The sequence below is a fragment of the Ailuropoda melanoleuca genome, chromosome 7 (assembly GCF_002007445.2).
Source record: "Ailuropoda melanoleuca isolate Jingjing chromosome 7, ASM200744v2, whole genome shotgun sequence".
Lineage (NCBI taxonomy): Eukaryota > Metazoa > Chordata > Mammalia > Carnivora > Ursidae > Ailuropoda > Ailuropoda melanoleuca.
Genome location: NC_048224.1, coordinates 137,610,346 through 137,636,483, shown reverse-complemented (window position 1 = coordinate 137,636,483; position 26,138 = coordinate 137,610,346). Strand labels below are relative to the sequence as shown.

The following is a 26,138-nucleotide window of genomic DNA, read 5'->3' as shown; positions in this document are numbered from 1 at the left end:
TTTCTTTCAGTCAATGAAGTTTAATATTGGCCTTGTCAAAGGCAATTTGGAAATCTAAGTAAATGATATCCACTCATGTCCATTTATTACGTCTATATATAACCTGCTACCATCACCTTAAAATATTTCTGAATTAAGCTTTAGATTTTGAGATCATTGCAGATTCACTGGTAGTTGTAAGAAATAACACAGACAGATCCTGTGGACCCTTTACCCGGTTTCTCGCCAATGGTATCGTCCTGCAGAGACACCACAACCAGAGTATTGACATGAATGCAATGAAGACGCAGGACATTCACCTGAGTGCACGGATCCCACGTGCCGCCAAGTTATGGACACACTCACATCTCCGAAATCAGTTGAACCTACTGGTAGGTTCTGGGCTCTTTACTCCGTTCCATGGATCTATATGACTATCTCCTCACCTCTGTCTTGATTACTGATGCTTTATAAGAAGACATTAAATTAAATGAATTCGTCCCACATTACTCTTCTTTATAAAAATTGTTTTGGGCACCTGGGTGGCTCAGTCAAGTTAAGCATCCAACTCTTCGTTTTGGCTCAGGTCATGCTCTCAGGGTCGTGAGATCGAGCCCTGGGTCTGGCTCCACGCTCAGTGGGGAGCCTGCTTGAGATTCTCTGTTTCCCTCTGCCCTACCCCTCATAAAAAAATTAATAAATCTTTTATAAAATTGTTTTAACTATTCTAATTTATTCACTATTCCATGTAAATTTTAGAGCAATGTTGTCTATCAATAGCTCTATATCTAAACAAATTTTTGCTATGATTTTGATAGGAATTGCATTAAACCTGGGTAGCAATTTGGGGAGAAGTATTACTATGCTGATCATCAGTGAGACTATTGACCAGGCTGTGTTCTAACCCATGAACGTGCTGTGTCTCCTATGCAGCTCTCTGCTTGCTGTCGTCATGGTTTTGCCGGTTTCAGCATACAGATCCTCTGTATGTTTTGTTAGTTTTATACCCATCCGCGTTTTTTATGAGCAATTGTAAATGTTATTGTATTTTTAATTTTGGTGCCCTTTACTAGTATATAGAAATACAGTTGATTATTTTACATTTATATTGTATCCTATGACCTTGCTGAACTCACATAATAGTTCTATGAGGCCTTTTTTCCTTTCCCTTTTTTTTTTTTTTAGTAGATTCCTTGGGATTTTACACATAGATAATCGCGTCATCTCCAAAAGGACTGATTTGTTTCTTCCTTTTCAATATATCTGCGTTTTACTTCACTTATGAAATTTGCTTCACTTGCTAGAACTCCCAGCATTATGTTTAATAACAATGGTGAGAATAGACAACCTTGCCTTCTTTCTGATCTTATGAGCAAAACACAGCCTTTCACCATTAAATATTACGTTAACTGTAGGATTTTTGTAGATGCTCTTTGTCAAATTGAGGATGTCTCCTCTAACCCTATTTTTCTGAGTGTTTTTATCATGAGTGAATGTTGAGTTATCAAATGCTTTTTCCACATCAATTGATATGATCATGTGATTTTTTTCTTGTTTAGCCTGTTAACATGGTGGATTAATTCTGACTGATTTTCAAATATCATACCAGCTTTGCATCTCCAGAAAACAACAACAAATTATTCATGGTGGATAATTCTTTTTACATATTGTGAAATTATAGTTGCTAATATTAAAAGTCTTCTTGCATTATCACTCATGAGGCTTACTGATCTTCAGTTGTGTGTGTGTGTGTGTGTGTGTGTGTGTGTTTACTGTGTCTGGTTTTCATACTGGGTAATATTAGCCTCATAAGATGAATCAAGAAGTGTTCTACCTTCTATTTTCTAGATAAGATTTTGTAAGTTTAATGTTAATTTTCCTTTAAACATTTGGTAGAATTCTCCAGCGAAACCACTGGGGACTGGAACTTTCCTTTTGGAGAGATTTAAATTATAAATTCATTTCCTTGATGGTTACAGTGATATTCAGTGATGTATTTCATTGGGTAAATGGAGGTAGTTTGTGTTTTTTGAGGAGTTGGGCCATTTCATCTAAGTTGTTGTTTGGGACCGTTGATTATATTCTTCCTCTCCATCTCTTTGGTGTCTGCAGGGTCTGTGGCGAAACTCCCTGTTTTATTCCTGATAGACTTCAGTTTGTGTCTTTTCTCTTTTTTGTTATTCTTTCTACAGGTTTGTCATTTTTTTGGTTATCTTCAAACACCCAGCCCTTTGTTTCATTGATTTTCTCTACTTTTTTCAACTTCATTGATTTCTGTTCTTGTTACTGCCTTCTGTTTGCTTGCTTTGGTTTTATTTTACTCTCCTTTTTCTAGGTTCTTGAGGGTGGACCTTAGATCATCGACTGAGACTTTCCCCTTCTCTAACATATGCATTTAGCGATACACATTTTTCTCTCCGCATTGCTTTAACTGTGTCTCACAAATTCAATATGTAGTGTTTTCATTTTCATTCAGTTCAACATATCTTTTTAATTACCTTGACGCTCCCTTTTTGATCCATAGATTAGACAGAGGGGCACTGTTTAGTTTCCAAGTATTTGGAATCTGCCTGCTATCTTTCCGGTATTGATTTTTAGTTTGGCTGCATTGTGGAGGTAAGCCCACTGTCTACAATTCCAATCTCTCTGAACTTCTTTTAGTTTTGATATACGGCTCAGCATGTGGTCTTTCTTGATACATGTTCTGCTGGGACGTAAGAAGCATGCACATTCTGCTTCCATTGGGCTAAGTGTTCTGTAAGTGAGTAGGTCCTGTTGGCTAGCGGTGCTGTGGAGTTCTACCATATCCTGTGGAGATCCTTACACATGTCCGGTCACGTGCCCAGAGCAGGGTGTCAACGTCTCCAGCTCCAACTTCTGTTTCAGCTGGCTTCCTCTGATGCCACTCCGAGGGGAAGGGAGGCACAGCCTTGTGGTTGCCACGTGGGAAAAGCCAGACTCCCCACTCCACCACCTCTCAGGTAGAAGAGAGCACTCTCATCACTGCTGGACAGAGAGGTGCTCTGGTCTCCCGCGCTCCCCGTCATATCTCCCCGGCTGCGCGGTGAGCGGGTGGAAGGGGCTGGCATGTGTCTTCACTGCTTCCTGCACGGCCGCCACTGAGGGGATGTGGGGAGAGGACAGCTGTGGCCGGGTTACCTCTGGGGGTGGCTAAAGCCCCAGCCCCCCACTAGGCCTCCTCTGACATCCTCTGCAGTGGGGAGGTGGGGGTATGATACAAATTCAGAAGCTTAGCACAAAAATCTGAAGGAGGCCCATCCATTTCAAAACTGCACACCCTAAGAGGAAAGCTGTATTTTAATAAGTGTAACTAAAAGGTTGTGTTTGTTTTTGCATTTAAAAAAAATGATAGAAAACGAGGTGGCCACAGCTAAAAAAAAGTATAATCTAGACTAAAATAACATACATTTACTCTTTTATCCAGAAAAGAATGCAAGAACATGAAGTTAAATTTTGAGAAAAAGATGGAATGGAAAAGCACTAAGTCAATGAGCACTCTCATCGGATCCCCGATGAATCTTCACCTTCAGAACGATGTCCACACGATTCTTCCACGTGGGGCACGTTTCCACTCTACCTTCCTCCTCACTTCCGGCCACTCTGCGGCCCAGTCACCCCCTTGGCATCCATCCGGCCTTTCCCATTTCAGCAAACCTCCCAGCTCCTCCGGGTGCCAAGGCCGAGTCTGCTCGGCAGGCCCAGCGCTCCGGGCCCCGAAGCTGCAGGGGGAAGCAGCAGCGGGCAGGGTGGCACACCTTCCAGGCTCCAGCTCCCAAAGAGTCCCGGCGCCTGGCGGTAAACACGTCAACATACTGTGCCTTCTCGTCTTCAGAACACGGAAGGTCACGTCAGCCTCTCTGTGTCTCCCTCCCCCTCTGTCTGTCTGTCTGCCTGCCTCTCAAGGGGATTTTGAACATCCGTGAAGAAGGTGGTTAGCACTCGGCTCCACACAGCACCTGGTTTTCTAGTCAACAGCTCAAACCTGCTTCTAATGCTCGCCTCTACCTTCTTCTCTGACCTGCTCCAGAACTTTTTACAGCATCGACCTGAGAAGGACCCGCGATGTCCTCTAGGTCCTGTGCTGAGGCTGCCACGAGGACCGCCCATCCTGTAGCTGTAACCTCATCGGTCAGAATCCCGTGTCACTCGGTGAAGGGACCGCTGCCAGACCGAGCGAGTCTCCCAGGAGGGGTAAGCACCTGAAGCTCGCTGCCGTCTCCGCCTTGGCATCCTCGGGACCTCACCCACGGCAGCGGCCTCTAGGAGGCAGAGGGGGCCATGACCACATAGAAAAGAAACCACAGAAGCCGCAAAACTCAGTGGGACCAATGCCCCTGGTTCCCGGGCATCCAAAGGAAGGTGAGCCTCAAAGCCTAGCGGAATGGATGGAGAAATTTCTATGGAAGGGAAACAACCAAGGAGAGAGTCAATGTACCCTAGAGATCACGCTGGCTTTGTGAGTCTGTGCTGTCAGGAGAACAAAGCAAGGTCCGTCCTCTCAGCCGTGCCCCGGAGGAGGAAGGACTGATGGACAGGTGCTGCGGGAGCAGCAGGAAGCAGGTGGGAGGCAGAGGCCTTTCTCGGTCACTCGGGTCAGCTCTCTCGCTGCCCTGCCTTGCCTGTCCTTGCTGGCTTATTATTCAGGGATGAAAGGAGAAAAACATGAAAGTAGCAAAAGGGAGAGGCCAGTCTATGCTTTCAACTACTTTTTTCCTTTTTCCCCTCTGTCTTTACATAACTAGACCTCAGACTTGGCTTTTTTTTCCTCTTGAGGGCTGGAAGATAGGATTCATGCGTTCAGTGGCAGCGTCCCTCATGCATGTAATGGAGACATTTATATGCATACAGCCCAATTCCCATGCTTAAGGAAGCTGTCTATGGATTCAAAGATTCCTTTGGAATGAGTCTGTTCCATGAAAAGACCCCAAAGGAAACTTAGCATTTTGCTTGTGTTTCAGCAGTTAGCAAGACCCATGCAAATGCTTCGGTCTAGGGGCCCATGGAAGAGGAATGTGGGTGAACCAGGGACGGGGCTGGGGGGTAAGGGGGTGCTGTTTTCCTGGAAGTCCTTGCTGTAACATTCCAGGACTGCAATGCACACAATCAAAAGATAGATTAGGTTAGCTATATATGTAAAATCAAGCTTTCTCCATAGCAATGAATCACACTTGATCAAGCTGCCTCGTTTCCCAGGTCCACAAAGAAAAGTTATGAAACGCTAACCTCCTCCTTCTCACTGAAGGGTGTCAGGCTCGGGCTTGGTTGATCACCAAGGAAACGGAAGACAGAGGTGAGAGAGCCCCCTCCACCATCACTGGCTTTCACTCCCTGAGTTGACAGCAAGGGCAGTTGGCTTCCTGCCCTTTGATAGGGATGGTGCTGAGGTCGCCCAGCTGGGCTCCATGTACTCTTTACACCTGCAGTGCGGTCCCCCTGTGGGCTCCTGGCACACAGCAGGAGGCCATGCAAGGTTGTGGAATGTGTGCTCATATGAGCGCCCACTGTGTGCTAATACCTTCAGCGTTTCTGAAAACATGCTTCACAGAGTACCTACAAGACAGCATTCTCTAGGGCTTAATACATATGCGCACGCTTTAGAATTCCCCCGGCTCTTTAATCATCATTTATGGGAGTAGAGCCAAGGAACCTGCATTTCTAGCTGGCTCCCCAGCTGATCCTGGTGCACGTGCAAGGATGTGAATCCCGGCTCCAGGTACCAGCACGCCGCGTAGGCTGCTCAGTGAACTCTGTCCTCCCCAGGATGCTGGCAGCGAGTGAGGGAGCCCAGCCATAGGGTGTGCAGAGAAGTGTTTCCTGGGCGTTTTAGATACAGTCCAATGATGAGAGGAGATACTGGCATAGTTAAAAACTGCTGATAAGTTTAAGATGACACTACACTACGTTATATACACATTGTCAACCCTTCTCCATAGGAGAGTTAGCATTTCTAAATAGCTGTTCAGAAAGGATTTTCAAATATTTGCATCTGAGACAGTAGCAATAGAATCCAGCATTTTTCAAACAACCCTGATTATTGCTGGGGTACCCTGTGTAAGCTATAAACAGTGCTGGCAGTCTGGGGACATAAAATGAATAAAAGTTTGCTGCAGTAGAAGGAGAAACGGACCCAGGGTTATAAAGAAGAGTTCTTATTCTAGTTTCCACCTGCCAACTGAAAATACACTTAGGGGACATGGACTGTGACCATTAGCTGTGGGCATGACATCATCAGCTTCTCTGGAAGTCAGTTTCTTATTTATTCAATGTAAAGTTCACCAAGGTCAGTTCCCACTAAAGTCTGGTGACTTCGCCAGCACAGCCCACAATACAGGAAGTTATTTTAAGGGAATGGGAACAGGCTCTGTATGCACACAGTAAATGGGCACGGGTAGATACCATCTACTTAGACTTTCGAACTGCCTCTGATGTGGCTAATAGCCAAGGTTACTAAATATCACGTTCATTGGATTGAGGGCATCATCAGGGTTCCAAGACTACATCTGGAAAAAAAAATTAAGAAAAATGGCTAGGGCAAGTCTTTTTCTAATATTTTTATATTTTACAGACACCTTATAAAATACAATACATGTGTATTTATAAAATTGGGAAAACAATAAAAACAATAAAGTAAAAATTACTTGTAACTGCTTTTTTTTCTTTTTGTAATTCTTTTTCTTAGAGATAGCCAATATTAATCTATCTATCATCTATCAAACCTATCCAAGTCTAAGCATGCCCTTTACAAAATAAAAAAAAAAGGACCGGCCACACATCTTGCTTAGTAATGTCCTGTCCCATCTACATACACTGTCTGCTGGCCGGAGTGTCCCTGCCCTGACCGCGCCGCGGTACTCGGACCCAGCCGTCCAGCTGGGCTGCGGTGGGGGCCTCGGGCAGAAGACCAGAGGGTAGGATTCTTGGAGACTCTTTTCCTCTCCAACATATTGGTTCCATTCTCACCCCAGAGCTAACCTCCTCTTCCCTTCCTTTCTCCAGCCTTAGAGGAGGGGGGTGCTTCCATTGGGACACGTGTCTGGGTCACCTCACTGTCCCTTCTCTGTCTCCTCAACTTCTCCTGTGGAACCCATTCTCTGAACTCCTTTCCTCCTCCTTGAAAATCTGGTGCAGCCTGCTTTCCACACAGCACCCTGACTGACCTCCACTGTTCCCAGGGGCTCGCTTTGTCTAGTCGTGTCTCGTGCTGACAGCTCGGGAAAGGACAGGGAGAGACACCGTGCTCATCACTGTGCAGAACAGCCGAAGAACACGAAGGAAGCTCTTGACGGTAAAGAGGAAAGCAAAGAGAATGACGCAGGGCCTGGAAGGGGCTGATGGAGGGCGGCAGACAAAGCAACGAGAACCTGTCATTCTAGAAAGAGCGAGTGTTATAGGAGAGCTCAGCTATGCCCATAAAATGACTCACATGGAGCGAGCGGAATGGGTCCCAGCACACGGGCAGGGCGGCACAGACTCACAGGCTAGAGGAGAACAAGCAGAGAGTGCAGTGTAGGCTGGAAGCCCCAACATGACAACTCTCGACCTTCCTCGGGCAGAATCGGGAAGTGAATAGAGAAGCCCCCAAGTGCCAAGCCATGGTGTCACAGTCTCTGGGGGAGGCGGGGTGGGGGGCTTTTATGGCCTCACTCAGAGATTCACTCCTTAGACAGCAAGCGCCTTCCTCTCCTTTGTTCTCACTCTCATCGTGCTGATCCAGGGACTGTCTACGCTACAAACATCAGGATGAGGGGGTCTCAACAGCACACACACTCTACGTCATTGGGCAGTAAGCTGAGGGCGAACCACGCTGCTAATTATCGCATAAACAGTGTGTTTCTAATACGGAAATCTGTATTTCCACAGAGCTGAAGTGCTAAAAGTTAAAGTTTCTATGAGGGAGTCACCTTGGGGGCGGCTGGGGGGCTCAGTCGGTGAAGCATCTGCCTTAGGCTCAGGTCATGATCCCAGGGTCCTGGGATCAAGCCCGGAGTCAGGCGCCCCGCTCAGCGGGGATGCTGCTTCTCCCTTTTCCTGCTTCTCCCTCTCCCTCTGCTCCCCCTGCTTGTGCTCTCTCGCTCTGTCAAATAAATAAAATCTTAAACAAAAAAATAAGGGAGCCACCTTTAATGACAAATCAGGGATTTTAGCATCTCCCAGATGATAGCATAGATGAGTTTCTGGCAGCGTGGGTATTTGATGTGTGTGTCCGTGTGTGTGTGCGCGTGCGTTTGCTTTATCTATCAATCTACTATAATTGCTTTCTACAACCATGTCTACCTCTATGGGTCTATTGCTCTCATACCTAGTTCAAGGACAAAACAGTTGCTTTATAAAGCATGCAAATATGGCCATAAATGCTTTTCCACAGCTTCTCCCCCTCCCCAAACCCCGTCACCTAAACCGAGTGGGAAGGGGCTTCAAGGGATCCCTCTCATACGCTGACATTGTCCCACCACTTAGGGAGACATCACAAGCCGTTGTTTAGCTCCACTGAGAAGCACAAAAACAGAAACGGGCAGGTGAGGGGCGGATGTGGGCACAGGAACAGCCCATGCTGCAGTGGGATAGACTCTCCTGTCAGCTCCTGCAAGTGCAGAGCACAGAATGTAGACGGTTTTTGATCAACTACAAAGGCCGTGGTGAAGTCCCCTCATGTGGTCCCCAAGCCCAAGTTCCGTGACGTCCTGGCCAACAGGGCATGAGCTGGTGCTGACAGGAACCGAGCCCAGGGCAGAGAGTCTGTGTGAATGGACCCACCAACCGGGGCCATGGGGGGCAGCCAGCCCCAAGGGTCAGCACCACCCAGGCAGGGGCGCAGTGTCTCGGGGACCCACGAAAGCACCCAGGCAGAGCACGCCCTGAATGCTGAAAGGCACCGTTTGCGGGAAACCCCTGGGATGATGTGAGACCACGCAGCTCAAGCAAAGAGAGAAAACAGGACTCCCGAGGCCTCTGTATAGAGAGCGACCTCTGCAGTGGAGGCAGGGGGGCCCCACCTTTCAGTTAGGTTTGTAACGACGATTATTAACAAGGACGAGAAGTTCTTCATTACTGAACTGAGTCTGAGTGCCAAAGAAAGCAAATGAAGGACGTCCTATTACTGGACAGAGACCAGAAATATCACGGGAGCTGCCTGGGTTTTTATCTGGTTCCAAGGAAAAGACTGTCTCTGCTGAACTTATTTTAAAAAGCAGTGTGAGCCAAAAATAAAATTGAATCTGATTACATCCCCCGAGTTGCTTGTTCAACTACCAGGTACATGAAGAACAAGAGTGTGAAAATGATCTTGAAGAGTTGGTCTTTAGAAGGGAAAGGGAATTTGTTCTCCTACCAGGGAGACAGAGGCTTGGTGGCAAAATTGCTTAAAAGAGTGGTTTCTGAGCAGCTGATAAGGACAGTTGCCATCACGCAAGCGCGTCTGTAATTAACAAGTGGAATCAGGATAATCACCTTTAACTTTGAACAGTGTTACTGGAGAAACAAAAAGATCAATGGAGCAGAGGCAGTTCATACACTTTTAAGTAAAAGTGCTCACTCATTTCTTAATTGGTAACTGAGCCTCTTTGGCCAGCCAGTGGCAAGAGCCCTGAGCGAGGGGCCATGAACTAGGGTCCCAGGGCAGGGAGGGAGCGTTTGGATTCAGGACTAAGGAGGGGAGGGGACTAGTATTTGGCAATTAACTGGGTTTCTGATTTTACATGCGTTGAAAAGTGGGACAAATACGGGAAATCAGTTTCACTGCTTTACTTTTTTGAAGCGAGTTGAGAGGGAGACAGAGCGTGTGGGAGGTGGTTTGGGAATTGGGTGCAGTTGGCTTCTGGATCTGCCGAGCTGACGATATCAGCCAAGGAGAGATCTTAACAAGCACATATGCAGGCATGAAGCCCACAGACAAACAGACCGGAGTTTCAGGACTCATGTCATGCAGGAAAGGGAATCTTGAGGGTATATAAAGTCCCAACAGGAGACATAAAATACTCTACTGGGAAACATCGATATTTATGGAATGGAAGCAAACTCACTTATCAGTCAAATTTATAATCCCTTTCACGTGATGCAAAATACAATTCCTAAAAAGAGGTGGTTGGGATTCCCAGGTGATAAAAACTCAAAACTTTGGAATATCTTCTCGAATATAAGACATCACATCAGAATGTATGTAAAGATTGGATTTTAGGAAAAGAAATGAAAGATCATCTTCAGGCAAATATACATGGGTCTGATAATTTTTCATGCGTGGTTTCAACTTTCTATCTGAGGTTTGCTAAAAAGAGTCTCAATGTCATGTGCAGTGGCAAACTGACCCCTCTCTAGCCATCAATATTGATAGGTAGAGGCTTCTACTTTTTACTTTTCCATTAAGCGATTCTATCTAACAGTATTGCTTGCTTTCATTCTCGCTCACTTTACGTTATAAATACTAATAAACAAAGAAAGTTAAGAGCACACAGTATTATCGTTAAGGGTCCTTATCTAGCATCGGACTATAAACATTACCTTGAAATTGCCTTATCTGAAATTTATGAATATGCCTCATTGGTTCCTTTTAAGGAAAAAAAAAATCAACTAACAATAAGATATCAAAATTCCAGGAACCCTGAAGTTCCTTATTTACAACTTTCTGTTGGTCCATGACAATAACAGAACCTATTAAATCCTCTAAGAAACAGTAAGATTCCCTGAATGAGAGCCTGCATTTTCTCTTCCAAACAAAACTCTGGATTAGGAAACATTCATCAGGTCTCCTACAGAAATTTACACCAGAGGCAAAATTGATATGAGCAACAGAGCACCGGGGGCCTTGTGGAGTTAATTTTTATTTTTCCAGGATCTTGCCCAAGAGGTGAGCAAATACAGATGTAAATTAAACTCGTTCTGTGTGGGTCAAGATATCTTTGTCAAATAACCTTTAATAGTATCCATTTGGCTTAGACCAGACAGAATTCATTGTTATGTCTGGGGATTCTGCCTAGAGAAAAGGAAAAGAAATAAATGGTAAGGCTCCCTATTGATTAGTTCATCTCCTTTTTCTTTTGATTTAAAGGTTCACTTTCGGAGTCCTCTTGGGCACATCGTGCCTCCCACAGATCTCCGAGGTGAGGGCCAGTCGACAAGCTACAGAAGGCGTTCGTGGTGCAGGTGGAACTGGGAAAGTGAACAGGCCACCACTTCTCTGCATCCGTGTTATGTAAATATGTCTGAGGGGCAAAAAGGCTTGCTGTCATCAGTGCGTCTCCTAGAATCTACTGCAGTGTCTCTACTCAGATCTGAGTCACAGCAACCTCAACCGATAAATTTCAGACTTCGTTTATCCAGTGACGGGAGTAGATCTTATTCAAGGAGAAGGAAAAAAAAAATCAGATGTTTTATAGACTGGCAAAAAAACAGTAACATCATTCTTCCCCCGCATGACTTCTATCAGCGATGTTTTAGTAATATGGTTCTCATAAAGGCCTGTGGAAGTCAGCGACATGAACACTAATGATCAAGGCCTCTGTGTCTGGGATTACAACGTGCTCTGCGGGGATGCAGTTTGGGGGACGGAAAAAGAAATCCTGATGAAAACAATCAAAATCCACCCACAGAAAGACCCTTCGACACGCGCATTATATAAAGGTGCATGACATTTTCAAACTGTCATAAAATTACATCTCGGAGTATGTAGTATAGAAATTGCAGAGAATGCTTTCATACCCTCCAGGCAAACAATAATGGAAAGGATCTTCTAAAATCTGCAGTAAAATTTCACACACCTCTTTGCTCCATTAAAATATCAGTCATAAAGCTAAATGATAAAGAACATAATTTTTTACAAAAATTCTCTTAGATCAAGGTAGAGCTACTGAACATGAAAACAACCTGTATATTCAGCAAAAAACATTAACATAAGTTAAAACATTATCTAAATGTTTTCTCTTCTATTATTATAATTTTCACAGATAGAGAAATATCTCTTTCTGCACCTTCCACTGAAGTTTTTCAAGCACAATAATAAGAAAATACTATATTATAACTCTGGTGGTTATATTTTCCCTATCACCTGCTGAAGTGATATTAATTATGCTATGAGAAATAAAAATAAACATTCTAACATGGCTTACAAAGCTTTGCTTCAGGCACTGGGCACATTAATAAGATATAAAAATTAACAAATCTATTTTTTAACAAATGAAGGACGTTGATCAATCACTTAATTCAAGTAAGTCAATTGGGCCCCTAATATTCTCGCCTGAACATATAGCCAGTTGATCCCTGATTTACTCTCTCGTCTTTGATAGTTGTTACTGACGAGTTCAAATCTCGCCAAATACAGTGGTACTTCTGCCTGGAGAGACCTTCAGCTATTGTTGGGGGAAATATGACTCATATTTGATAGAACATCTCAAAAGAATCATACGTGCCTTGATTTCTTGCCTAATACGTGCCCTTCAGAACAAGTTGATGAGGCTACAATTATGTTCCCCTGAGCTGCAGACTTTTCAGATGTGGCAACTGGGGGTCTGGGTCCTCCTCAATGTCCTGGCGACAGAGTCCCGATGGGCCTACAGAGCTTCTCCACCGAACCACATGGATTCTACGACTACAGACAACAAACACTTGAGGAATCTCACACCCAGTGTGCTGGAGATGGGGAAATATGTGGTACTCAAAATGGAAAGTGAAATACAGTATTGTGACCTACTACCCCGTAGTGGGTTGAATAGCATACCCTCAAATTTCATGCCAACCCAGAACCACAGAACATGACCTTATTTGGAAATAAGATCTTTCAAAGATGTCCTTGCATATCATGAGGTCATAGTGGAGAAGGCGGGTCCTAAATTCAATGCCTGGTCCCTTCAAAGAAGAGGAGGGCACAGAGATCTGTGAAGACAGAGGCAGTTGCGTCTACAAGCCAAGCGTCGTTGATGGCTGGCAACCACCAGAAGCCAGGAGAGAAGCTTGGAACAGAGTTCTCTCAGACTCCACGGAAGAAACCAACCCTGCTGACACCTGATTTTGGATTCTGGCCTCTGGAAATGTGGGTAAGTTTCTGCTGTTTCAAGCCAGCCAGCATGTGGAACTTTGTTAAGGCACCCCCAGGAGACTCATGCAGAGCCGTTCAATCCTCGGTGAATCACTGAACATCACCAAGGCTTACTTAACGGGAAAACTGACATAGCAATGATTATACACAAGGCCTCAGAAGCACTTCGTAAATCAGAAAATGCCACACAAGTATCAGACATCACTACCAATTAGGGAAGGGCGAGATCAATGAAATGTGGATTAGGCCAAGAATTTGGTCCCAAGATGGAGAAGGTCTGGAAAGACAGGAAAGAGGCATGTCACGTGAAGAAAATCACAGAAGCAACAATAGAGGTGGAGAAATGTCAGGGTCGTTTTCAAATGAATCAAATGTGGTAAAGAAATTCCATAACGTTATGACTTAGAACCACTCCCTTCTCTTCCGATCTGTACATGTTGAGCCAATGGACACATGTATTAGTTCCAGGGGTTGCTGTAACAAATGACCACAAACTGGTTTGCTCAGAATAAGAGAAATTTGTTTTTTTACAGTTCTGGAGGTCAGAACCCTGACATCAGGCATCTTTATATGCCCGGAGGTTCAAGGGGACACGCCTTCCTGCCTTTTCTCGCTTCTGGGGGCCCTGGAGCTCCTTGCCCCGTGGCTGCCTCTCTCCTGTCCCTGCTTCTTTGCTTGCAAGTTCTCCCTTTCTCTCCCAAATCTCTCGCTGCTTCCTTCTCAGAAGGATACTTGCCTTTGGATTTAGAGCTCCCCCACATCATCCCAGGTGATCTCCTCACCTCGAGATCCTGGACTTCATTACATAAGCAGAGACCCCTTTTCCAAATAAGATTCCATTCCCAGGTTCTAGAGATGAGCACGTGGCCATATCTTTTTGGGGATCCACCATTCAGCCCACCGCAATATTTAAGGGTTTTGAGAGAGAAGGAGGCTGAAACATAGACACATCATCTCAGGCAAGAACAATATCACCAACTTGATTTGTATAAACCAGGCCGGTCATACAGGACGCTCCTCTGGGATCCAAAGAGAATCACTTTGTGTTAAAACAAATTATCGCAATAAACAACTTCCAGACAAAAGAACTTATGAGCAGACAACAAAGGTCGGATAGGCAAGTATCATATATTTTTAAAACTATTACTTTGACCTGTATTTTCATTAATTTAATTTTTATTACTTCAGATTGCCTTAGTATCACCTAATCTATTCACTTTTCTCACATTAAAATTTAGGAACTTCAAAATACTATTTCCTATTAGAGTTAGTTCAGAATCACCTTAATGGAAATTCAAATTTCCTGAGAGCCAATGTCTTTTTCCAAATCATAATTCTTCTTTCTTTCAAGATTCTTGATTTTAAAAGCCAATAAAATTAGACACAGTTCTGGATTTAATGCGTATCCACCATTTAAATCACCACTGGAAGTTTAAGAGCAATTCCTAAAGCAGCTAATCCATATATGATTTAAAATTTGCTAAAACAAATAACAAAAACACCCCTCAGCCTTCTTCAATTCAGATCCATGCTCATTAATGAGACCTTGTTAATATTTCATACACAGCCTCTTCCCACTTACTTTAAAATATTTCTGTAATGGAGATTGGAAAATACGCCAGGCTCCTATGAGTAATGAAAAATTCAAATGTGTTTAGGAAAGATCTTCAGCTATAATTCAAATAATGTTGCTTAAACATTTCTAAAAGGACCTGGGAGCCTCTGCTCCAGACAAGAGTCAGAAGCATGGTGGGGTCTTGTAGTCAAAGCAGAACAGTCCTTCCTGGCGGGATGTCAGTCTCATCGCCGGCCACCATGATCATCCTTCCCGTGAGAGCTAAGTTTTCACTCGCAAAACCAGGTAACCCAGTCACAGAAGAGCACGTGGTGATCCGAGCGACACTCTACCCCATCCATCTGGCCAAGGAAGAGGCCACAAGGAAACCAAAGAACCCCAGAGCCACAGAGATCTTCTCTGGGATCAGCTGAATCACCAAAGGGCCCTTCAGGAATGTTCACACTCCTGTCCAAAATAGATCGTGGATGCTGTTCCTAAGCCAGTTAGCTCTTTGCTATGTTTCTTGATTTATAAGATGCAGAATATGCTGTTTTCCTTGAAAATGCAGTAGCTCAAAGTGAAATACACGCAGCTACATCCGATGATTAGAAAGGCATATGGCTTGACATATTGCCACAAATTACATATAATCTATACTGTAACATGCGAATGAGTCCTCAGGGAGTCCTTGGGCTAAGACTCATTAGTAGATCTCAGTGAAATGAAAGATTTTTATAAAACCACAAAATTGACTCCAATTATGGAAAATCCTGCTTAAAACATAAAGGCACTTTTACAGAAAAATTCATAATTCCATGGGGTTTGGCTCTGTGGCAGCTAATCAATTGACTAGCTCTGCTCTGCTCTATTGCCATCAGAGCTCGATGAAATAATTGTATTTATTCAAACCATTCATTGTTTTTCCCCCAATTTTTTATTTTATTTTTTAAGGTTTTTTTATTATATTATGTTAGTCACCATACAGTACATCCCTGGTTTCTGATGTAAAGTTCGATGATTCGTTAGTTGCGTATAACACCCAGTTTTTTTAAAAAAAACAATTGAAATTGAAATTCTATTAAGTGGCTTTAGAATAATTTTTAAAAGCAAACATTTAAACAATTAATAAACAACATATTATTCCAAAGCTTGGTCCCATTCTGTTTAATGCAATTAGCATTTATTGAACAATCTGATACATCTCCAAGATTCAATACAAACAGACTTACGAGGCGGGTCAGGTATAGACGGACTTAAGACAGCTTCCAGGAAACTTAGAGGAAAATCGGAAAGGAGTTTTCCAAAATCACTACCCATGTCTTACTGTAATATTTCAATTAAGTCCTATGAATTAATAAATGCTCAATATGAAGAAAATACAGATTAAAAATTCGAATACAGGACTAGAAGTTTTGCTAATGTCATACAAAATGTTAAAGGCTAAATCTCTCATATGTAAAAGGTAGGTAGTAAGTTAATAACACTCTAGGAGTGTGTGAGTGTGTGTGTGTGTGTGTGTGTGTGTGTGTAAATCTTGCACCGAGACCCTCTCCACGGCCACTCACCGCTCGGTCCGCCCACGGCGCCATGTACTACCACTTCCCCAGGGTGCTCCTGGCCCACCTATTCCATTCAGGTGTGTCTCCTGCTGACCCCATTTGTCCTTCCTTTCTCTTGGTTTTCCTCATTCAATTTCCTACTCCTTTTCTCCATCTTCTCCATGCTCTTCCTGAGTGAAATTATCAAGATACACATTTCCACAAATATGCCTATGTTTCTAAAAACAACCAAAACCTATTTTATTTTATTTGTCACATCCTATTGAAGTCTCTACTAAAAATCTCAAATTCAAAACATCTACACTGAATATCTTTCCTTCCAGACTGTCTCTTCTCCAGGATTTCCTCTCATGGTTGGCACTGGAACCATCCAACTACAGTGGGGAGAGAGACGCCTGTCATTTCAGGCTCTGGCTCCTCCCTGTTTGGGACATCCCGTCAGTCAGCGTGGCAGCCCCGTCTCGAGAACACGGCCTCTTAGGTCCTCTGCGATGGTCCAAACGCAGTTCTTGCCGGAGTTGTTTCCATTGCCCAACCTCTCTCCCCCAGTCCAACCTCTCTTGTGTTCTCTGTTTTCCTTACTCCATCCCCCACACTGTCTGGAAATATTTGGGGAGTTAACACTGTCGAGAGGACAAAGTCCTGAGTAGTACGTGTATATTTATTCATGATTTGGTCCAAAAGAGCTTTTTTTAAGACTTGTCTCCAGCCAATCTCTAGAGACTTAACTGTACTTCTTGTACCATTTCCCAAATACAGGGTGGGTGGACGCGGCAGAAGGGCCCACAGCTCTCCCAGGAACAGCCGCCTTCTTACAGCGCACACGTTAGAAGGTGGGAAAACTCCCAGACTTCCTTGCAGCTAGTGTCTGAGGTTTCTTCAGCTTCCAGCAGTCTGGCACTACTGCTCAAGCTTCGGAAGGTAGGCGTGGTGGAGGCCGGGCTTCTGCTGCGTCTCCTGTGGGTGTCACAAGCATGTCAGGAAGACGCTTTGTTTTCTCCGGCAGTGGAGACCTCCCAGCCCGGGCGCAGCTCACTGACTTCTCCACGCTGACTGCCAGGGGATGGGCACGTTCCTGGCCTCGACAGTGAGTGGCGGGAACTGAGAGTCCCCGGAGCAGCAACTTCTCCATTTGGCTGGAAGCTTCCGGATCAAAGATGAGGCCACAGTGATGTTGGAAGCCCCATCCTGTGCTGAGGTTTTGAGTCATTCCTGAATATTCAACTTGGAGTCTCCTGATTATTATTTCCCTATATCAAATTATTTTCCACTTGAACAGCGATAGTGCATTCTGTCCTAGGCAACGGGGTCCTGGGGGATGGACGTGCCATTCACACATCCATGTCTCCACCAGAATGCTCCTTCCTCTTATCCTTACTGAGCTCCTAGGCCGCATTTGACCTCCTCTAGAAAATATTTCTACACTTTCTTTGGGAGCCGAATGATTGCTTCCTTCTTCAGTAATACAGAACTTTGTTAATATTACCCATGCTATTACAAGCAAATTATATCATAATTATTTGTTAATTTGCCTTTTCCTTATTTCTGGACAGTGAGATATTTGAGAAAAGGAATATGGTTTCTTCATCTTTGTCTAATGCTCTGGGTTTGGCATCTGGTAGAGTCTCAGTGAACATGGACTGAAATGACCTGAAACACACGGATTTGAGGTTTCACCCTCCAACAGGCAACTTCTGCTAAATGCCAAATGGGGGAAGCCCAGGGGCCACACATTCAAAGGTGGAAGACAGTACCCAGAGATGGGCCTGGATGGAAAGTAAGTGCAACGTGGATTTGAGTATCAAAAGATGGATACGTGTGACCTTGTGAAGAAGACAAGGTGGGTATTTCAAGCTTGAGCAGGAGGAGTGGGAGCCCGGAGGATTGTGGAATGCAGGAGACAGTGAGTGAATGAGAAAAGTCCCATGAACAGAGGTTTTGCCCAAGGGGATTGTGACACAAGTCATGGCTAAAACGACCGGCATCAGCTCAGAGAAGCCTGGGCTATTAGCCGGGCCTAACCGGTGTGAGGTATTGTAGACAGGTAAGAGGAGGTCCTTGAAGGCGTTTAAGAAAGAAGCACATTTTACCAAGCTGGTTAGGGAACTGAGAGAGGGCTGAGAGTAGCTTTCTTTACTCAGGTTGACATGCTTCAAGAAAAATAATTTAATACTAAAAACTACATTGAGGGCAAGTAAAGTCAGAAGACCAACATCTGCGTGGATAATGAAGGGATCCCGAAGTTCAGAGCAGAGCCGTCTGTATTAAAGCCAAGGCCCTTTGGCTCACATTATGCTATAATCTGGGGAACATTACAGAAGGATCTGATTACCTGCTTTATCACCCACATTCTGAAGATGCAAAGTCCTTCTCAGGTTAAAATAAAAGAGCTCAGAAAAATAAAATTGTGTGGGTTGTTCACCCAACTTTCATTCACTAAAATAATAAACTTTAAAATATCTAAAACGTGAAAGCTTGTCCTGAAGATGTTTGGTCCCTTACTGCACAAGCTATATCATGCCGCTCTTTCAACTTACCCTTCCCGCGTAGTGCATGGTAGTGAACGCTGTGCCCTGGTCTTTGAGCGCCACATTCCCGTTCCCATCCTTCATGGGGGAATAGACTGCATTTGTGTTTGAGGATTCAAGGAGACTTTGTAGCTTTTTGGGAAGATTTGGTTCCATTGACCAAATCATCTGACTTTCTTCATCCAATAAAGAGAGAAATCCAGATGGCTTCTGAAAATCAAGAAGAGATGGTATTATTTCTTCCATTACTCAATTTGATGGTTTTGTTATTGTACATGTATGCTCATTTGCATTTTCATTATATTCATATAAGCACTCAAAAAATGAATTAGTCTCCTTTTAATGCACATCTGTGTTTGCTCACTATTGTATCCCCAATACCTAGCAAAACTCTGATGTAATGTAGGCCCCAAACAGTACTGGATGATTAATAATTGATGATGAAAAAATAGAGCGTGTTTTAACGTCATTCAAACACCAGAGTTATTAAAAAGTACATTCTCATTTCAAAAAGAAAAATAAAATTTCCAACTACAGGAGAAGTGTAATTTTTCTTGACCTCTAACACGCATCGTCACGTAACTTCTCCAGAAACAGAACCTACAATCATGCTGAGTCATAAAGAAATGTAGAAAAATCCTATTCAGCAGGAAGTACAAGTGACTATAACATTCCAATATTAAGACCTGGACAAAATGAAGTTGGAAGCTATAACCTGTAAAATTCAAATTAGAAGTCTGATAGCTTATAGCTGTCAATCACAGAAGCTAAAGTCATATATAAGAAACCACTTAAAATTAATCTCACGTGAAGGAAAATGCTGCTTGAAAGAACTTCTCGACCCCTGACAGTTCGTTCCCTGCACACAGAACACCACTGTACCCACCCGGTTTACACATCAGGCGAATAACTTTGACCCACTGCTGTGCTGTTTATCTTTTCATCCCTAGGAAAGTTCTTCTGTTGAAGTGTCAAATCTAACTTTAAAAATCAGGTAATTTGTGCTACTTATTTACCTCATTCTGTCATATATCTGAATTCTTCACATCAACTCAGTGTGCTTTTGGAAGTGTGAATATCATAAAATAATTCTCAGGAAGTGAAGAGATCTCTACTGACCCTTATATCCATTCAGTTTGTATTTGACCCAAGGTCACCAAACTAAACCACCACAGGCCTTTCATGTTATTCATTGGGCCAACAGAAAATTGTTTGTTTGTGGCTGAAATATTTCACTTGTTTTCAGCCTTTTGGGGTTTCCTGCTCATGTTAAAGAAAATGCAAAGACTATATACAGTTGTCACAGGGCTGCAAAAGTTGACATTCTTCCAGCTCCATCCGTGGAGAAGAAAGGTTGACAGTGGCAGCCATGGGAAGGACCATGCCTGGCGGGGGCTCCTGTACCAGGGGGAGCCCTTTGTGAGACATCTGGCAACTGAAGGAGCATCTCTGGAATGAGCAGACAGATAGCCTCTCCAGGAAGGAAGGAGAAGAGTGACTGATAAAGGGGGAAGGAGCACTAGGAAGAAATTGGGTAGACCTGCAAGAAGCAAGCTGACGCACCCCAGCAAATGACCTAGGTCACTAACACCTCCAGAGACTTGTGTTACCAACACAGAAATGTATCTGATAAGGGGATGTGGAGAAGGAAGTCCGCTGTGTGGTACATTCTCAGACAACCAGGGACCCTCTACAGAGCCAGAGGTGAAAAATGAAAGTATTAGGTACACAACATGGATGGAGAGAGGCCCTAAAGGAAAAATCAGTAAGGAGCTGGCAGAGGACTGGTCTCACGTGGGTTGCCTTGCAAGATCAGACTCTTCATTTCAATGTATAACAAGCTACTTGCTGAAGAGTAAGATGCTGATCCATAAGACCAGCAGTTGCTTCCTCACCTGCGCATTTGCGCATTACGCCATGACACTCTCTGTCTACTGTTACACTTAGATCCCCCGAAACACACACGAGCACACACAGACATGCCGTGGAAGGGTGAATGGGCTCGTTAAGAGTGTTGCAAATGCACCCATGTTTTGGGAGCTGTGACAGACCTCTTTGGAGGCTGGAATTTAGAGTTCTAGTGGGTGTTTCAGTAACCCAAGGTTAAGGACCCAAGTAGTATAAGGGAAGGGATCACTTCCAAAGTAGCCAAACAGCTCTACCTCAAAAGCAAGACGATGTTTTCCAAGGATAAGGTGGTCGGAAACCAACAAGATTTTTTTTTAATCCTACCAAATATTTTTTTAAATTTTTTAAATTTAAACTCAATTAGCCAGCATATAGTACATCATTAGTTTTTGACATAATGTTCTGTGATTTACCAGTTGCATATAGCACAAGATATTTTTTTAAAGCATTACAATTTGGATTGTGTCCAAGTTTTAAAATTTGTACGTATTATGGTTTCCGTATGCTTGACATTAAACCATGAAAGAACGGTGGTAATCAAACTTACAGACTTGGAAACTTGCTGAAGCGTCTGAAGAAGTCAAAAAAACGGTCTTCAATTCCTTTGGAAGTGAGGGCTTAGGAGAGACTGAATTGTTCTACGAAATGCATGCCATTTCACCTCAACAACAGAAAGCATTGAGGACCGACAGGGTAACAAAATGCACTAGACACGTAAAGAGTCAGGTCAGATTCTGGATCCACCCTCTCCGTTCATGGACATAAGACAAATACATGTTCATTGAAATATGAATGTGGCTTAAGCAAAAATCACAGATGTTGGTGAGCAGGAGAGGATTATGGGTACTAGGAAGGAAACAATAAGCTTCCTTTGTACTGTAAGGTATGCCTGCCTGGTACACAGATCTGCAAATCTGTAGGTAAACACCCAAGCTTCACCCCATACTTGATACATCTTTTCATTTTTATGGGTATCAAAGAGAAGTAGCAGACAGAAACAACCACTCGCATTTCCAACTCTTACTGATGAGGGTCCTCCCATTGAAATAACCATCACTCCATAGTGAAATCTCAAGGATGGCCATCGAAGACATAGAAAGAATGTCATGGCCATGGAAGACATAGAAGGAACATCATTCTTCAGGCCACTGGTTAGCAGTCAAGGATACAGCAGCAAGTGAGAATGAGGACAGCAGGTGTCTGAGGCTTCCCATACACAGTTCCCTATATTATCGCTGTCAGTTTGAAGACATTTTTAAACCCTACATAGAGAAGTTATATACCATGTGTGTCATGATGAGGGAGGGCTTTCTGGAGGAAGAAGGTTTCTTCTGACATTAAAATAAAGAAGATTGACAAGTTGGTAAGAGGAACAGGAATAGTCTACATACTAGGTAAATGTACAAAATAAATTTACAAGTCTACATTTATAGAAATATAGGGTAGAAAATTACAGCCTATGTTCTCCAATGGCTGAAAGGTATCAGTTTTAAACAATGTTCAAGTGTCTGAGAGATATTATTGATAAATGTATATCATGTCTTCCTACATTGGTACAGAGGGATTGCTGTTTGTATGGTAGATTTTTGTTTTTATGATAGAGATATTGAGGCAAAGATTCTTTCATTATAAGGTAGAAATAATAAAGGTAAGGATCGACATCAGCAGATGTTCTAAGATCATATGTACATAAACATATTTTTCTGCCAATGTTTTTCCATATCTTAATTTACAAACTTTGAAGATGAATTAAAAAGATCCTGTTGAATTTGTTCTATGATCTTGTTAGTATTGTTTTATAAAATATTAATTTTGTACATTGAGCATTTGTAACTGTGCCAAAAGGAGAGTTTTATTGACATAGCCAATGCTGAACATTTTTATAACAAAATGATCTGGTATTTCTAGTCCTTTCAATGAGTTGATAATCCTTCAAAGGCCCCTTCAGGAAAAAGGTAACTTGTGCTCCCAAATTGACTCTGAAAAAATAAATTTCTGAAAAAAATCTGAAAGAATAAATACAGTAAAGTCTCAGATATAAAGCCATCTAAAATTAAGGCCCCTTGAAAGAAAATTCTTTGTCTTCAGCATATTTAAATCCTGTAAAGTATCTAATTATATTATATGAATACCTGGAAAAAAAAATCCAAAACTCCAGTCTGGTTACCAGGAGAATAAGCAGTTTCCATGGTAACTCCCTCTTGTACACACTCTGTTTGCTCGCGTAGAAAAAGCACGTCATTGATGTAGTGGTGCACCTTCTCGTTGGTCATGTTGACACAAAGCTATTGCGGGGGAGAAAGAGAACAATTCACAAGGATAATTACGGCCGTGCACATCCACTCGTTCTATGACCATTTAGATCGGTGATATATTGACTCAAGAACGTTCCACACCAATTAGTCTATTGAGATAAAGCATTACAGGATTGCTTGAGAAGTCAAAGAAAAGAGTTTCACCTGGTATTGTTGACTTAATTGGGTCTGAGTATGTTAAAAACAACAAGTATAATTACATTAACTCACAAAGTTAGGGTTTAAAATATAGTTGAGTATCTCAAAACATTTCCAAAAGGAAATTATATCTGGGCTCTAGTCAACAACTGAGGATAAAAGGTGGGTTTACCAGGAAGGCCCAGAGACAGAAGAAACATGTCTGGCCTCCTCACTTGTGTTACATATCCATGATGGGCAACAGAGTGTGCCTTTTATTCAGAAAGAATAACTGCTCTAAGACTCTGTTGTAGAAATTATTTTATCAGAACTATTATTCCTCCAACTGTCAATTTTTCTCTTCCTGTACCAGGAAGCAAATGTGTTATTTCTTAATCTTAAAAATTATTTCTTAATCGTAAAAAAATTATCTTAAAATACTAAAAATCAATAAAATACCCCAAGTCTAACAAAAACGAAGTCTTACACTTCCTCTCTAGGCTATCCTTTCACTTTTCTGTTTTCTTTTCTAGCAAGAAAACCTCAAAGGAGTTGTCTTTCCTTATTATCTCTAATTCTTCTCCTCTCCACTGTTGAAGCCACTCCAAAAAAACTTTGCCCCCCAATGTTTCACCAGAATCACATTGGTGGGAGTCACCAATGACATGTGCATCCCAAAATACAGTGTTCAACTCTTGGTGTTCATTTTCCTTGACCTCCCAGCACTACCTCATGGTAATTCCTCTGCTTTCCTGGAAAGCTGCCTCCACTGTCTTCCAGGACACCATGCACTCATGGCCTTCTGCCTCTCGAGCCTCTCTGTCTACACCCACGTCCTTCATGAGCTCACTTGGTCTCACAGGCCATGCACGCGTGAGCCACTACATTACACCAGGTAAAATCCAGAAATTGCTTAGAAATACTTAGAATTCAGTAACTCACTGAAACTAAATAAAGATGAACAATTTATATAAGTCAAAATAACTGATAAAAAGCTTTTAAAAGAAAATCACATCTCATCTGCAAAGGAAACAATATCTAGGATTATATGTAATACGAATGTGCTATAGTTATATAATGAAAATGCCAAAGATCTTGTAAATCACAGACTGAAATAGTCACTGGAGGAAAGAAAGACCACCTTAGGGTTCTCTTTTGCACAAATCCAAATTCTTCTCCAAGTGTGGTGTCATCGTAACATCTGCTAAGTGGGAGCTCTTCATAGACATTCCTGTCCCTCTACTGGGAGCTCATGGTTTCTCTCTCAGACATGTAAGAGAACCCCTTAGGTTCCAGCTTCCAATCAGCAGGCCAAGCCACTTTTGCAAATGACCAACACCAGGAATGCCTTAATTCTGCATATGGATATCTGCACCTGCACATGAGGGCATGGCTACTCATGGTTTAGAATAACGTGTGCATAGAAAGAGTCATTTTCTCACAGATCCAGCTATTTGGGAGGATGGAGTTGATGGGATTCTACAGACATGAAGTCTCAGAGGAAAAGGTTTCAGGGAAGAAACAAACCTATCAGCGCAGGGCATCGGTCGGAACACAGAGAGAGTTTGTCCCGAGACTGATGGTGTAATTTCAGCTTCCATTCTTTACTTCTTACCAGGACCAGAATTTTATGCGCAGACACAGCTCAAATGTCTTCAGAAACAGGTGACATAGTGACAGGACTGTGGGCATGGGGCTACCTTGACCAAAGCATGATTGGACAGCTGAAAAGGTAGAGGCTCAGATGACCTAATGCAGTCAAGTTATTCCAACGATGAATGTACACTGATATTTTGTTATTAATATAATAGGTGGAAAATAATCAATACAGAAGGATACCAAATAACACGTTCAAAGAATAACTATATTAAAAATAAGATCTGAATACCCTATCTGGATACTCAAAGAATAACAGAAGCAGTTCTTATTAGCTCCAGGTCAGAAAATGATGGTCCAGGGCTATTGCCTTGTCTCCAATAGCTGTTTTTGCATCTCTGACTTCACAGTAAAGAAAAAAACATCATTTTTGTAAATCTGGTGATAAAATGAATGCCTGTAGACTGAAAAAGCTTTCCTACTGCATTCTATTGCAAAATAAGATCTAAGTTACAACTAAAATAAGAACCCTGCCACATTGCTACTGTCTTGGCAATTACTTTAAAATCTAAAGAACTGGAGACATTTCATTTAAACTTAGAATTGCTCTTTGCCTCATCTTCTTCCTCCTGCTACTCCAGCCATGGTCTCTGGGATTTCTTGAATTTTCTTCCTTCTATCTGATTCGGCCAGTAGCTGCTAGAACTTCTCCTCTCTACCCCCTTGGCAACTAGAGTTCATGAGATACAGGCAAAATTGGATGTTCTTTATATTTAACCTAAAACTTTCTTAGACAAACCCTCACTTTCACTCATCAATTCTCTGAATATAACAATATTGCAACCCCAGTCACTCCAGGTGACAACATGCACGTAAGACATTTAGCTCGACGTGCTTGGTTGTTATGGCAAAAACAACCTGAATATGGACATGGACCAATAAAGTCTGCACATTATAGCTGGCGAGGAAAGAGACGGAACTCATTCTTTAAATATCCCATGATAAATACTTCCTTCCTTGTACCTGATAGAGCCTAGCTTCACACCCATCCACTTGCTTTGTTCCATCAAAACTAAGTGAGACCAGCTGACCAAGAATCTGTGCTTATCTTATTCTTCAGTCTAAATTTCCAGAAGTGATTCTGGAAAGACAAACCCTTTCCATAAAACAGTGTCGCATCTGTCCACAGTAGCAGCACCGCCAGGAAAGTCATACATTTACTTGTTGCTCTCATTTGATCATAAACAAAAAACAGAAATGTCTGAAAATTGTTGTTGCAGACAAAAAATGGAAATCTTAAAAATTATTTCACTTTGTTTAAAAAAATATTTTGAGATGTTTCCCCAATCTAATCAGGTGTTACACTTCTTTTGTTTTTTTAGAAGAAAATAGTTTTTAATTTTTTATTTATTTATTTTTATTTATTTATTTTTTAAGATTTTATTTATTTATTCGACAGAGATAGAGACAGCCAGCGAGAGAGGGAACACAAGCAGGGGGAGTGAGAGAGAAAGAAGCAGGCTCATAGTGGAG

The 26,138-nt window shown here is 42.6% G+C and overlaps 1 protein-coding gene across 1 annotated transcript in view; it reads right to left on the bottom strand.

The window, feature by feature from the left end:
* Positions 1-26,138, bottom strand: part of MYO16 (myosin XVI) — a 484,344-nt gene that overhangs the window by 146,261 nt on the left and 311,945 nt on the right. Inside the window, 2 exon segments of the mRNA XM_034665464.1 lie at positions 18,679-18,879; positions 22,710-22,862. Of these exon segments, the coding sequence (XP_034521355.1) occupies positions 18,679-18,879; positions 22,710-22,862 (354 nt within the window).